At 41.7% G+C, this 15,532-nt stretch overlaps 1 protein-coding gene and 1 pseudogene across 1 annotated transcript; both read left to right on the top strand.

Moving 5' to 3' along the window:
- The first annotated feature begins 2,845 nt into the window (after window positions 1-2,845).
- LOC104440349 lies at window positions 2,846-4,624 on the top strand (annotated as a pseudogene).
- A 9,899-nt stretch (window positions 4,625-14,523) lies between these two features.
- Window positions 14,524-15,331, top strand: LOC104438283 (transcription repressor OFP8). The gene is made up of 2 exons (XM_039306763.1): window positions 14,524-14,610; window positions 14,768-15,331. Exons 1-2 carry the CDS (start codon window positions 14,524-14,526, stop codon window positions 15,329-15,331), a joined length of 651 nt encoding a protein of 216 aa, XP_039162697.1.
- The last annotated feature ends 201 nt before the right edge of the window (window positions 15,332-15,532 follow it).

Genomic DNA, 15,532 nt, shown 5'->3' with positions numbered 1-15,532 from the left:
ACTAAGTTTTTCTTCTTTCTCCATTTATTATTTTTATTATTGTGTTTTATTTTTTCTCTCTCTCTCTCACACACACATATATATCTTGACTTCTAATTTATTGAGTTTTTAAAATTAACCTTAATATTGGAATTACGTATCGGAAACTCGTACGTCAGAATTCCGACTTGAGCGTCAGAAAAGTTGAATAGATGTTGGATATTTCGACATGTGTTGATCGAGTGTCTAAGAGTATTGAAGAGTGTAAGACATATGTCGAAATGTCCAACACGACACAAAGACTCTTGGAGAGTATCGGTGCTTCGTAGGTCGTCCACAACAGTACCTTCGAATTTGGATGGCAGCTTGTCATAGATCTAAAGGTGCGTAGGGATGGCCATGGACAGTGGCTTCTCCATAAATTGCACGGAGGTTGGCCATGGACGAGTTGATAAGGCATCAACATCTTCATCCGAAAAAGATAAGAGGGTGAGCTTAGCCTCCTCCCTCACTGCAAAAGTTGCCTCTGCCTTCAAGACCCATTTCTGGCATTTTTCCTATTCCCGATGAACTGGAACCCACTCCTATATCATCGTCGTTGGCATTATCTTCGTCGAATGAAGCTTGCAGGCAACCGTGCCCTTTTATATCAGAGAACCTCCGCGTCCATCTCTTCCCCCATTAACTCCGTCGAACTATTATTAATTGCCCACCTTTTCCTTTTCCTTAGTTAAGAAAAGTCCATTGTCAGTTTTCAGGGAGCTTAGCCCTCCCAAAACCCTCCCAAAATGGTTTGTTGTGTGTAGGATAATGATACAAATGATTAATAAATTTTGATTTACTGTGCAATACAATTCCTAAACTTTTAATATGATCATTAACTTGATGTGCAGTGTAATCCATAAAACTTTAATTTGTTTAATGTGATCTTTAAACTTCTGATATATGCTCAATTTAGTTCATAAACTATATGAAAATATTCACGTTCAATTTTATCTTAACATTTTCATATGGTTCAATGAGTAAATTGAATTCGTATCAAAATTTTAAGGATCACATCAAATAAATTAAAAGTTCACGAGTTATATTATACATTGGGCTAATATTAAACAAACTAAAAGTTCAAGAATCACATCCGTTTCGATTATGCCTGGGCTTCATTAGCTCCTCCTTTGAACCATAACACAAGTTCAGCTAATGAAGCCGGTCACCGAAATGGACGTGCAGGCTTCCTCTAAAGCATGCACCCATCTCTCGCAAAATCTGGGGGGCCCTATGAGGAGAAAGAATACATTATCCCTCGTATCTTATACCAAGTTATCTTTCATCGGTTAATCTTACTGAGGTTAAGTTGCAACCAAATGTTCTCCGGGAAAAACGAAAAAAAGACGGTGGTTACAATTATTTTTTGTTTTCATTTGTCATATTGATGGCGTGAAAAAAAAAAAAAAAAATTACCTAAACGGGACGGCTCTAAATTTAATAAATGAATTCCGTCCATCAATATATACGAAACTTAGAGGAGCGGTCTCACAACCTAGAAAAGTTATTTTTGGCTACGTGTTTTTCCCAAGAGAGGACCACTTTCTTCGAAAGGAGATGCAAGCTTCAACAGGATAGAGCTCTGTACAAAATAGTCAAAACGTTAAAAGGCGAATGCGTTTTTAAGAAAACGTCGTGTAGGAAAAGAGATCTGAGCATTGCTAGCAGAAGGGGGTCAAACGATCGCCGGAATCCACCGCGGCCGCCGGCTAAACTATTTTTCTTGGGAATGTCATGTGTGCTTTCACGCTCAAGCTTCTGAGAGGTACTTCTATATATATATAGTTTTTCGGACGATCGCTTTGATATTATCTAAGCCGTCTCATAACTTTTCTGGGCTGGAGCCAGATTTTTCTTTTTCTTTTTTCTCTCTTTGTGTGTGATAGTTGCTTTTTCATATTCCCAGCCTTTCTCAATATTATTTCTTTAAGGGTTAATACCACAAAAAAATTTCAAATTGGTATATTAACGATAAATCAATCCCAAACTACTACACTTTCGACAAATACCAAATTGATATAAATTTTCACATGAGTTCAGCAATTTTAAGATAAAATTTGACGGAAGTTAATGAAGGATATATATGTTACAAGTATATCAGGTTCAGATTTTGATAGCTTAAAAAATTAGTTTAGAGTAAATTTATCACGTAAATATTAATTCGAGATTTTTCAAGATATTCATTATTTCTTTAATTTGCTTTTCCAGATAAGATTATCTTTACCCTGATGTAGATCGCATAGGATGAAAAAGGGAAAAAGGTAACTGAGTTATGGGCCATGGCTCGGAGATCGCTTTGATTGTAACGTAGTATTTTAAATTCTTTGGGGAGAAAGATTTGTCCTTATCCTTTACGTGATTGACTAATTTGACTTTCACTCTTCAAATTTCACAGGATCTATCCTTTTCCCTGCTAAGTTACATTTGCGGCGGCTTAGGGCAGTGAAGATGGTCGTGCCTCGCTCATCTTAAGCTAGTCAAGGAAACGGTCCCTACAAGGGACGACTTGAATGTGTACAAAAAGGTTGTGAACCACGATCTATACTAAGCTAAAATTCAAAGACTATATTGAATAAATCAGAAACTTGGAGAACATGTTACACATCTACGATCATTTATGTCCTAACCTATATTTCTTTCCTTTTTCGCTTTTCATGCAATCCGGCTCGGCTCCCCCTCAGCATGCATCTCTTCAACCACCTAGCATACTCATTTCACAGTCTAAGTCTGCTCCCCTCTCTCTCTTGCTCTTTTTCCGCATCGCTTGCAGTTTCCTTCATTCTTCTCTGCGTGACTGCGGGAGTGACAAAGGAAATTGGCCGAAATGGACGACCCGAAAGAGCCGACTTTCGATGCTTCAGATCACAAGGGGCCTCAGGCGAACAAATACGTTCTGTCCTGTGCCATCCTCCTCTCCACGAACTCGATCCTCTTGGGCTACGGTGAGTATCAGCTCGTCACGTCTCTCTCTCGAATTGCGCGGATTTGTTTCTAGAGCCGAAGCTTGATTCGAATTGGGAATGTGCAGATGGGTAAGGGGTCGTGTTTTCTCACGAGATAGGCTTGAAAAGGGACGCGATTTTCGGTGATCTGTTGATCGAATCGCCCAGGGGAATAAGAAATGGTCGTGAACAGGCCTGTTGGGTAGCGTAAGAGAGTCGGAATTGTCGCAGTTTCTGCGGAGAATCTTGGGACATTCTGGAGGTGGGGTGGTGGTGATCGTTTTGATTTTGCGGACATCGGGATGATGAGCGGTGCGGTGATCTTCATCAGAGAGAACCTCAAGATCACGTACGTCCAGGGGGCATACCCAACTTCTTCTAGCTGGTCCGTTCTCTGGCCTCGGGCAAGACCTCCGACCTCATTGGGCGGCGTTACACCATCGTCCTCGCCGCATCGACCTTCCTGACGGTGCCCTGTTGATGGGCCTGGCGCTGGGGTACGCGTGCCTCATGGCAGGCCGGATCGTGGCTGGTGTCGGGGTCAGGTACTCCCTCATGATTGCGCCGCTCTACACGGCTGAGATTTCCCCGGCCTCAGTGAGGGGGATGCTCACCTCCCTCCTGGATTTCTTCAGCGTGGCAGGGATCTTGCTCGGCTACATTTGCAATCACGCCCTCGCTGGCCTCCCCGAGCGGTTCAACTGGACGACAATGCTTGGGATTGCTGGCATTCCGGCGACCAGCCTCAGGCTTGGAGTCCTTTTCAAGCCCGAATCGCCTCGTTGGCTTGTCATGAAAGGCAGGATTGAGGAGGCGAGAAGGGTGTTGTTAAAGACTTCAAGAGATGTGAAAGAGGCCGAATCAAGACTTCGTGATGTCATCCAAGCTGCTTATGATGATGCCAATTTGGCCTCTTCAAAGCGATGGAGAGGGCAAGGGGTGTGGAGGGAATTCCTCCATCCCTCGCCCAGCCTCCGCCGGATCCTCATCACTGCCATCGGCATCAACTTCTTCATGCAGGCCGCCGGGGACGACGCCGTGATCTATTACACCCCCGAAGTGTTTCGAGCCACCAGGATTCACAACAAAAGGAAGCTCTTCGGGATCAACGTTATCATAGGCTGCTCCAAGGCCGCGTTTGTGATTGTCTCGGCCCTGTTCTTGGACCGGCTCGGGAGGTGTCTGATCTTGCTATTGGAATTGGTAGGGATGGCCTGTTCCCCAGCAGCTCTGGGCCTGGGCTCGAAGTTCCTGAGCACTTTAGGAGCAAGCCAGCCTGGGCCATCGCGGTGAGCATCGTGGCTGTGTGTGCAGACGTCTCCTTCTTCTCGATTAGGCTTGGGCCCATCACTTGGGTCTATTCATCGGACGTGTTCCCGCTTCGTCTGCAGGTCCAGGGCTCGGCCCTCGCAAATCTCGGTGAACCGGCTGGTGAGCAAGGCCGTGTCGATGTTGCTCCTGAGCATCAGCCACCGGATAACATTGGGGGCCATGTTCTTAGTGCTCTGCGAAGTATGGTGTTTGGGAGCCTGTTCTTCTACTTCTTCCTGCTCGAAGGAGATGACACAGTTGTAGTGCGTGAGAAAGTGCATATTAGACTGGAACTCTCGTATATTAATGATGAGAATGACACTAGAGCTTTGTGTTTCGCTAGTTTGTAAATTGAATATCTTCGGTTCTTATAGAATTATGAATGAATATTACTAGTAGGTTCTAACAGCGTTAGAAGCGGTGCAAACTTGTTCTAGTAGTGAGAGAGTGGGAGAAAATGCAAAATAATGAAAGATCATGTAGATAGGACAGTCTCTTGGATTCAAAAAGCTGATTTCTCAAATAATAAAAAATGCAAACTATATTCTAGGTATAAAAAAAAGGAAATTTATTCAATAAAATGCTACAGTTGTTTGCATTATCATTCAATTGATATGGTTAAGGTGATATACTTGGGAATTAAAGATATCTAATTAGAGGCAGAGCGGGTGATCTTATTGAGACATATTCTTTAGGTATACAGCTCTCAATTAGTCATTCTAATTTTCTTAATTGCCATAGTGATTTCCTATCTACTTTTTCCTCGTCTGAATTTCGATTCCATTTCTATTCCGCCTATTGTTATTATGCCAAGTGTCGTGGCCACAATGGACACCCAATCCTTCAGATTGCATAATTAAGAGTAATGATTATGCCAATTAGTTGTCCCTCTGTCCTCGTGTATGTCAATTTACATACTTTTCGGCAGGATCCGATGGAACAAACTTTTTTTGCCTACCGACATTGTATTCACAAATTCGGGAAACCTTTCCGAGGACATGAATACGACGGCTGAGACTGCATTCAATTGACATGGAATGAATTGCCCTTGGCCACTAAAGTTAGTAGACACCGTCTTCCGAAAGTTAATGCTTATATTAGTGGAGAGCGCAAATCACAAGCCAATACATTTTCACAAATAAACTGTCCAAGACTAATTATTGTGGATCTTTCCTCGCCGCTGCGCGGGGTGGTGAACGAGGAGGATGTGCCTTCCGCGGCGAAGGCCTGTGCGAGAGGATGGAGGAAGGAGGGGTGGGGTGTCAACGGGGGATGGAGAGGATGGTGAAGACTCTTCCACGTTTTCAACAAGCCTGGTTCGGATATTTGAGTTGAACCAAACTCTCAACATGCTCTTTTTTTCTTTTGCTTATTACCCCCGAAATGAGACCTGACCCAACAAGACCCAAAATTTTTAGCTCAGGTCAGCTAATTCAGGTATTTTTAACACCCCTAATATTAATGCTCTTTTTTCGTGTGTCTATTGATGTTAGTGGCAAGACCCACTTGGAAGTGGGGAGTTCAATCCTCACTTTTGAGGCTAGGGAGTAAAGAGATGCCTTTAAACTTTTCTTTTGTTATTAGAACACAAAAACCATTATAAACGGGGTTAAGGGTGTTGAGTGGTCTGGAGTCTCTCTCGTCTCAAAAGTTAGCTTGATTGTACTTTCCCTCGCAATTAATAAGGGCGCGTTTGGTAACAAATTGCATTCCGGAGCCGATTCGATAAGAACCGATTCTTTTTGATTCTGTTCCTGAACCGATTCTCGAAGAAAAACACGTGTTTGGTAAATCGTTCAAAATTTTTTATTCCGGAATAGAATTGCGTTTGGTACCGTATTAATTGATTCTGTTCCAAATTAATTTCTTTTGATTTTTAAATAAATTTTAAATAATCTTTTGATTTTTAAATAAATTTTAAATAATTTCTTTACTTTTTTTACTTTTTTTTTTTTTTTTCCTTTTTTTTTTTTTTTTTTCTTTTTCTTTTTCTTTTTTTCCCCTTTTTTCCTATTCTTCTTCTTTTTCTTCATTTGGCCGGTCGCCGGTCCGACCGGCGGCGAGGCCAGACGAGGGCCGGCGACGCTCACCGAGCGCCTCGCCTTGCCCTCGGCGAGGTCGGCCTTCGTCGGCCGAGCCTCGGGCTCGCCCGGGTGAGGCCTCGCCTCGCCCGGCCTCGGCGAGGCCGGCTTGGCCACCGGCGGGCCGGGCGAGCCTTGCCGATGGCGGGGCGAGCCTCACCAGCCAGCCGGGCGAGGCTCGCCCGCCCACCGGCGAGGCTCGACCTCGCCCGATCCGGGCGAGGCCGAGCCTCGCCAGTGCCGGCGAGGCTCGCCGGCCACCGGCGAGGCTTGCCCGGCCGTCGGTGGCAGTCGGCCCGCCGGCCGGGCGAGGCCCGGCGAGGCCGGCTCGGCCACCGGCGAGGCCGGGCCTCGCAGATCCGGCGAGGCCGAGCCTCGCCGGTGGCCGGGCTTGCCTCCGGCGAGCTCGCGGACCTCGCCCGGCTCGGCGAGCCTCCGCGATCTCGCCGGACCGGCGGACGGGCGGCGGACCGCGACCGGCGGCGGCGGCGGGCGGCGGCAGCGGCGGCGGGCGGCGGCGGATGGCGGCGGGCGATGGCGAATGGCAACCGAGATGATAAAAGAGAAGAACAAGGTTTTACCATTTTGATTCTTTTTTCTGATTCTCGGACGAGAATCAAATTTTTTTTGATTCTCAAATCTTGTCCAAAATTGTTCCGGGAACAAATTTGTTCCCGAGAAAAAAAAATTTACCAAACGCGATTCTCGTCCCAAATCGATTCTCGGGAACAAAAAATCGACCCCAGACTGTTGGGCAAGTTGCCAAACAGGCCCTAAATTGACTCACCTATTTTTTGCATAAACGATGTAAGATAATCTTGACAATCTTCCTTTCACACATCAATCCCTAGGTTGAAGTGATAACAATATGCATCTCTCATGTGATTATTGGGTTTAGATTTATTGGTAACCCGGCTCTAATACTAGTTATTAAAAGCACGCAACAAAAGTTCAATATCTTCACCTGAGAGATTGTCAAGAGGGAACCCAAGTTTGAGCTCGTCAACATATTTAATTAGACCCACTTTTACTCAAAAACTAAAATTAATAAATTATGAATTAACTTGGATATATTAAGAATGCGTTTGGTAACATTTCTATCCCCGAGAATAATTTCTTTTTATTTGTATTCCCTGAAATAGTTTCTGAGTAAAACAACACGTTTGGTAACTGTACAAAATTTCAATTCTCGGAATAAAAAAAAATTATGAATGCATTTGGTACAACTCACAAGTTTTTTCTGGTGACGTAGAATTTCTTTTAATTTCTTAATAAATTTTGGAGATTTTTCCTCTTTTTTTTTCTTCTTTTTACTCTCTTGTTCTTCCTCCTTTAGGCAGCGGTGGCGATTAGCCGACGACCACAGCAAACAGTTGGCAATGGGTGGTGAAGGGTGGCAACCAACGGCATGCGGGTGGCGGCGAACGGCAGTAGGCAGCAAGCAGCAAGTGGCAAGGAAGAAGAAGACATAAAATAAAGAATATGACTTATTTCTAGAAATTGTTCTTGAAAACAAGAAGTTAATTTTTTTCTACTTTTTGTTTCTATTCCAAGTCTATACTCTAACTACTTTTCTATTCTCAAGAATTGAAAAATTAACTAACGTTATCAAATGGATTTCTGTTCTTTTTCTATTTCGGGGAACAAAAGGAAAAAAAAAAAAAACAAAGAAATAAAAAAGTCACCATGTAGACCCTAACTGTTCCACACCACGTTAATTCTCCAATATAAGACTATTCTAACATAACTCACAGTACATCTCCCCCTCATGTGTAGGCTCAGTGTTAGGTCCACTCTCCCTTAATCTAGGTATTCTCATGTGTGAGTTCGCTATTAGGTCTATCCCCCCTTTATCCAGATATCCTCACATGAGAGCTTAGTAATAGGTCTACTCCTCCTTCCCTTAATCTAGATACCTACTGCATCAAATATCTCAACTTTAATCTCCCTTAATTAGCTCAGTGTTAAGTATTAAGATTGCGTTTGGTTCAGCAATTTGAAAGCCCGAGAAAATGGAAGACAATTCAGCCTAAAAGATTTTAAGTAAATGCAAAGGCCGTTTGATAACCTATACTTTAAAAAATAATTTTGAGAAAAATATTGTTTAGTAAAAAACACATTTGAAAAATCATTTAGGTAAATAATATTAGTTTTTTAATCTTTATTTATTTAAAATTGAAAAAATAATGTATGCAACTTTTTAAATATAAAATTTGACAATAATGCTAAAAAAAATCAAATATATATAATTAAAAAAGAAGAAGACCAAACTTTTTGCTAGTTTGGCAAAAGGCTATGGCCACTGACGAGCGAAATCTAGCGTTGACGGTCGTCGATCAAAGGCGACCTTTGGCTAGGGTTATGCGACCCTGGTGAGAACTACTAGAGGTCGCCCAATCTCACGCGACCGTTAGCAAGGGTCGTGCAACCCAGGCAACAATGCTTAGGCAACGCATGACCCAAGCGACCACTACTTGGGTCTCATGACCTTAGGCGACACTTTCCTAGGTGTAGCCATCGATCGCGTAACTCTCATGGGATCATTGGTCGTGCAACCCTCGCGGGATCTAGATGAGGGCCGCTTGAGGCTGCGAGACCTAGGCGATGGTCGCTTGGGTTGCACTTTGTCTGAGTCGCCTAAGGTCATGCGACCTTCAGCAGCCCTCGCTAAGGTCGCGCAACCCTCACTGAGGGTCCCCTGACCTCGGGTGACCTTGACCGATGGCCGTCGACACTAGATTTGGCTCGTAGGCAGCCGTAGCCCTTCATCGGCCGGCGAACAGTTGGTCTTTTTTAATATATATACATTTTTTAGCATTTAAAAAAAATAATAACAAGGGCAAAATCGGAAATTTGAAGAATGGGAGAGGGTTGTTTTGGAAGGAAAAATGAGTTTCAACATTTGGTTAAATACTAAGAGCTTAATGCTAGGGCTTTTAGCCTTTTCAATGTTGACTTTCACTTGAAAGTTATTTCAAAGTAGTTACCAAACGGTTTAGCATTTCTCTAAAGGGTTTTGAAGGCTGAAAGTCTCTTGAGAATACTAAACCAAACGCACTATAAGTCCATCATTGGGCCGATGTTTCTACACCACAACACCCATACCCCAGAAACCACGTTAATCACCAAATTTCTTCCTTAAGATATTAATCAAATCACCATAACATACTTGGGCCCACTAATCTACCATTGGCTTTGATGCCATTATTAATTGGTCTTGGACGTCTCTCATCCAAAAACTAACTTAAATGGTGAGATTTTCTTCCATACTTATAAACTACTTATAACGTGTTTGTTAACGATTCTATTCCCAAGAACAATTTTTGATCATATATAATTTTTTCTTATTCTGTTCTCAAGAATAATTTCTAAGCAAAAGAATGTGCTTGGCAGCTGCACAAAATTTCTATTCTTGGAATAAAAATGAGTTTGGTAGGATTCTTAATTTTTTTTATTTCTTTTAATTTTTAATACTTTTATTATATTTTTATTATTTTTCTCTTATTTTTCTTTTGACTTTTTCCTTTTATCTTCTCCTTCCTCCTTATTTGTGGCCGATGACCGACTAGGCGAGGTTCGGTGAGCTCACTGGAGCCTTGCCAAGCCAAAGTGAGGGCCGGCGAGCTTACCAGAGGCTCGCCAGGTCACCGGGAGGCTCGGCCTCGCCTAGGTGGCGTGAGGTCGGCGTTGTCCTAGCCTGGGGAGGCCCAGCATTGCGCTGGTCGGTAACCGGCCATGGCTGAGGCCGACAACAGGCCAAAAGGAAGAAGAAGAAGAAGAAAAAGGAAAGAGGAGAAGAGGAAAGAAAAAATTAGACTTGATTCTTGTTCTTGAGAACAAAAAGTAACTTTTTTACTTCTTGATTATATTCTAAATTTATTCCTAGGAACAATAAAAAAAAAGATTTTTGTTCCTCAAAACAAAAAATTTATGAAACAAATTTCTGTTCTTTTTTTATTTCCGGAAACAAAAAAAAAAAACAGAATTAGTTGTTCTCGAGAGTGTTACCAAACATACCCTTACTAGCCTTTTTCACAACCAACGTAGGATAGCTCCAACAAGGGGCACCTCACTCTCTCCTTTGGTTGTTTGGTGCTTGGTGCAATAGCTATTGAATAATTATCATATTATGTGAAAGTCTCCATACATCGCCTTCGCCACGTAGGTATTGCAAAGTTCTTACTATATCGTCCCAAAGCTAGTCTACTGTTATAGCAAAATTGCCTTGAACACCATGAAAACAGCATGATCTCTCTCTCTCTCTGTATATATATATGCAAAGCAGCAAACCCTTACAGAAAAAGCATTATGAGATTGAATCTGATGCATATCGATACAAAATTTAGAAAAGACCGCAAACAAAGCAAACAGAGAAAACCCGAGTTGGGTCCAGAGATAAAAATGGCATCTTCTCGTCGTCTGCGGCTGTGTAAGAGAAGACGCCAATCACCATTTCAAGTCATTGGGGAGGTTGAAAGTGATTGATTAAGAGAGACATTTTCGACTGCAGCTTTCCTGCGTGTAATCCACATATTTGGAAGTTTCCGCGACTTCTCAGATTCTCTTCAAATCTCAAGACAGTGCGGTGTGACTGCTGATAAATCAGCAGCTCCTTGTTGAGTTTCTCTGTCTCGCATTAGTTGTACCGGATCGATCCTGACACGCCCACGAACCATAAGGGCTTTTCTATTGTGCCGTACCTTTTTACACGGCGATGTTCCGCACACAATACCGACGACAGATAGAAACAAAACAATTAATACGACCTCTGGATGACAAAGCATTTTGGCCGACGGATCAGAACACATTAAATGTGAACCGTTGGATTCGGCACTATAAGTATGAGCTAAATTTTTTAATAATTGACTCTTTGATGTGGAAGGTATCGAGTATGCTAAATTTCTAATATTATAAGAATATAAAGTAAAATGTGAAAGTCATTTCAAGGGCAATTTAAGGAATGTCGTGGTGCTTATTCTTACCATCTTCGAGCTATTCTTGGACGTTAAGCTTTAGTGTAAAATACTGCGATTTATAGGTCATTTTGGTGGTTAGGAATGCACTTCAATATGCCTAGAAAAACTCATACTAAAAAGAGAATTGCAACAAATTCAAAGAATGGATTGTCGGTGTGTTTATTTTGCAAAAATAAATGATTTAAAAATATATTTTCTTAAAATTAATCATTTATATCAATTATAAAGACGAATGAATGAAAGAACGAAAAATATTCCCGTACTCAACAAACATTAATAGAACGGATCACATTGCAAGCATTTGCAATCTACTCTTTTACAAGAACGATATAGCATTGAATCATTAGAATGTTAATGAGAAAAAAAAAACAGAAAATTTTGAATTATCAGGACTTGACGAGAGAATTCGATGGGCTTAAGGAATACAGATAAAATGACAAGCAAATAATAATAATAATAATAATAATAATCTCAAAGCCCAAAGTCAATCCGTTGATATCTGCATCATCATATGTAATAGCAGCAGCACAATATACCATTCGAATGCAGCGTTTTGCATAATCCAAATGACAACATTTATTTATCAATTTCCCTCGAAATTGTCACATAATCTCCAACACTTTTTATCTTACTTTTAAACTAAACAAAACCATGAAAGTAATCAAAGCTAATGATACATAAACAACCGACCTATCCGGCTCATCATTTAAGAGAAACAAGAGCACCTCCATTGCCACATCCTGGTTAGGAGCGTCCTTCAAAGTTTGAATTCGAAAAATCAAGCTATTAATGTATGACTGAACCATGAAGGATTTGCTTGATACACTGCTTTTCTTTAGTACTAACTTAAAAAGATTCTAATGACAAATTGGTCGTTGGGGAGCGTTGATCTGATTAACTTAGTTTTGGCTGCCATATGGCAATAACTTAACCAAGTCTGTTTCGAGACCATATTAACTTGCTCATGGGTATTCGTTATAAAATGAAGTGGGTTGGTCTCATATTAAGATCAGTCAAGCAAACTGGTTATGAAACCGGAATCCGTATTGACCTTTACTTAAAAGAAGTTGTACATGGACGTGAGGGTCTAGATAAATAAGTGTTCTAGGCGTGCTTGATTCCGTTCGCAACTTTGGTACCTATATTTTCCTTCTATTCCCAACATAACATCGAAAAAAATACTTGGGATGCGGATGCCAATATAGATCCAACGGGAAACCTAGTTAATTCAACTTTTCAAACCACCTGATGATTAAAGACAAGGAAAATAGGAGCTCGTGACCCTTGAGACTTTGAGGACTTCTTAATTTGCGCAATTATCTAAGAAGATGCAACGGCATCATTTTCTCAAGCTTTAATTTAAAAGTAGATAAAAGAATACACCAGAAAGTAGCCAAAGAAGCCCACAACAAAATAAGGCATTAAACAATTTTAATTTGTAATTGGGAAACCGGCATTTGAGGATGAAAGTGATGTCTCTGATCTAAGATTCTCTTACGCAAAAAGGTCTCCTCCTACCGACGTTTTTTAATATTCGGGACAAGGAAGAAGACGACAAGAGGCTAGGGTAAACAAAAAAAATATAGGTGGGTGGTCACGCCATGGATCTTCATTTTCTTCTAAGTGGTAAGTAAACGCGTAGGGAAAAAATTTATATTGAAATGAGTGAATATTGTATAATTTTGATGCTATAGAATGTATTTTGCATAGGGTTTAAGGGTTTTGAAGATTAAAGTGATGCAAGCGTTTGTAAATCAATATCAGAGTCAGAGATGTTGAGCGCAATTCTTTACATCTAATAGCTTCTATTTGTGGAGGATAAGTTTCATCCTTATTTTCCTACATATGTCAAGGGTGTTCATTATCTGTTTGTGACTTTAGGCTCCTATCTAGCACGGTAGTAGGAATTGTCAAAGTGATAATAATATTTACCCCACTCTTTAACAAAGTTTTAATTGTCGTGCATATCCTTTTTCTTTACATGACTCAAAAAGATTCAAAAGTCGATGATTAACCGTATTTAGCGTATGTGTGTAGGAATGGAAGCGACTCCAAAGTCTAACGAAGACTAATTAAATGATACATACAAGTTAAAAAGGGTCTATCAAGTAAACAGACGAAGTGAAGTATCAAAGAAAATGAGTGGATGAATTATCCACCATAAGTTTAAACAAGGAAATCGGACAAATTTAAAAAAAGAACACAATAAATCAAATGAAAAAAAAAAAGGAAATAGAAAAGATACTAGAAACATCGTCAATATAAAATATTTAATATTCAATGTATAAAGAAGAATTTAAACACTTCCATTACTAGACAAAGCAAATGAAGGATTTCTATTGCATCTTTAACATAAAACATTTTTCACACTCGCAATCGTGAAAGAAAAAAAATTCATTAATTTAACAAAATGAATATAATTGCTAAAATTAAAACTTGAACAACCTAATTTACACAACTTAAAGCACCAATAATCCATGAGAATCCAAGTTAACTTGAAAATCAAACTCATAATCATCTCATGACTAGGCAGAATTGAAATTTATTTATAAATTTTAAGTACATTGGACTCTTGTGAATAAAACCTTTTACCTCACCGCTTTTTTTCTTTTCGTACAGCTCCTCTTTTCACCATGTCAGCAGACTTTCAAAATTTTCCCATTGTTTGATAATACTTTAAAACATCACTAAATACATGTGCGGCTACTAATTTGACTAACCATTTTTATCTATAATTAGAAAAAATGTTTTTGCGAGTACATTACAAAAAATTGAGTTTTACATTTAAGTAGTAATTTTTTTAACAAAATTTAAGTATTTATTCAAAGTATTAAATGTTGACAAGCATAAAATATACTTCATTCTTGTTGGTTTCATTTTTTTTTTTTTGGGTAAAAATTAATATTGTCCAATATTTCAGAATTTTTTCGTCAAGATTTCTTTTCATATTCTTTTGAGACCCCCGACTTATTTTTTCTGTAATGTCACTTGATATATCGAATAATTTAACAGGTCTCAGCACACCTGACCTATATTTATTATTTATATGTTTAGAGAGTTTGATAAATCACTTAATTTTTTTTGGTAAAGATAAATCTCTTAATTTAAGTTTATTGAAAGCATGGTCTTCCTCTCTTTATAAACTCACTTATTGTCCATCTCTCTCTCTCTCTCTCTCTCTCTCTCTACACGATGAATTTGCGAGCGAAGAAGCTGCGCTTCTCGCGCATCTTCCGCCCCTCCTTCGCCGCCTCCTGCAGCTCCCAGACCATCGACCAAGTCATCCACCGCTCCGTCCTCATTCCCCGACCCTCCTCGCCGGCCGGTCCCTCCGGACCATCTCCGGCGACTCCCTCGTCGGTTCTCTGTCGTCCCTCAACCACCCCCGACTCCCGCGCCGATCCTCGTCCGAGCGGTATCCGCCACCCGTCCTCAGGGACGACGACTACCTCGGCCGCCGGTGCCCTCCTTCGTCCCCCGTCACTCCCTTTATGAGAAGACTACCCCGGCCGCCGGTGCCCACCGAGAAGACCAACACCGAGAAGAAGGCGGCGCCGCGGCGACGGAGGAGGGGGAGAAAGAGAAGTGCCCCTACAGCTCGTCGACCACGTCGCAGGATGACTGGTTCAGCAGCGACGACGAGAGCGACGTTCGCCTCTCCTCCTCCCGCTCCCTCTCGCCGGACTCGTCGGAGACCCGCCGCAGGCGCCGGCGCCGGAGGAGGAGCGGCGCGGCCGGAGTCGGGGTGCTGCCGCTGGCCGACGAAGGCGGCCGCGGGGAGATCGAGGACAGCTTCGCGGTGGTGAAGCGGTCGAGCGACCCGCGGGCGGACTTCCGGCGGTCGATGGTGGAGATGATAGTGGAGAAGGAGATGTTCGGGGCGGAGGAGCTGCAAAAGCTGCTCGAGTGCTTCCTGGCGCTGAACTCGCACCACCACCACGGGGTGATCCTGCAGGTGTTCGCCGAGATTTGGGAGGCGCTGTTCTCGAGCCAGTCGTGAGGAAGACGACGACCGCCCCTGCAATTTCTCTTTCGTATCTTTCGTTGCTGGGTGTTGTCGTGTGTAGAGAGATATGTAGTTAGCGTTCTAACTTGGATTGACCGATTGATCCGCTGCGATCATCACCGTAGTTTTGCAATGTATATTCCCATCATCATCTTGTCTGATTCTTGTTGTTTTCGTTTCGTTTTCTCTCGAGAA

This window comes from Eucalyptus grandis, chromosome 2, assembly GCF_016545825.1.
Source record: "Eucalyptus grandis isolate ANBG69807.140 chromosome 2, ASM1654582v1, whole genome shotgun sequence".
NCBI classification, from domain to species: Eukaryota; Viridiplantae; Streptophyta; class Magnoliopsida; order Myrtales; family Myrtaceae; genus Eucalyptus; species Eucalyptus grandis.
This window is presented reverse-complemented; position numbering and strand designations above follow the sequence as displayed.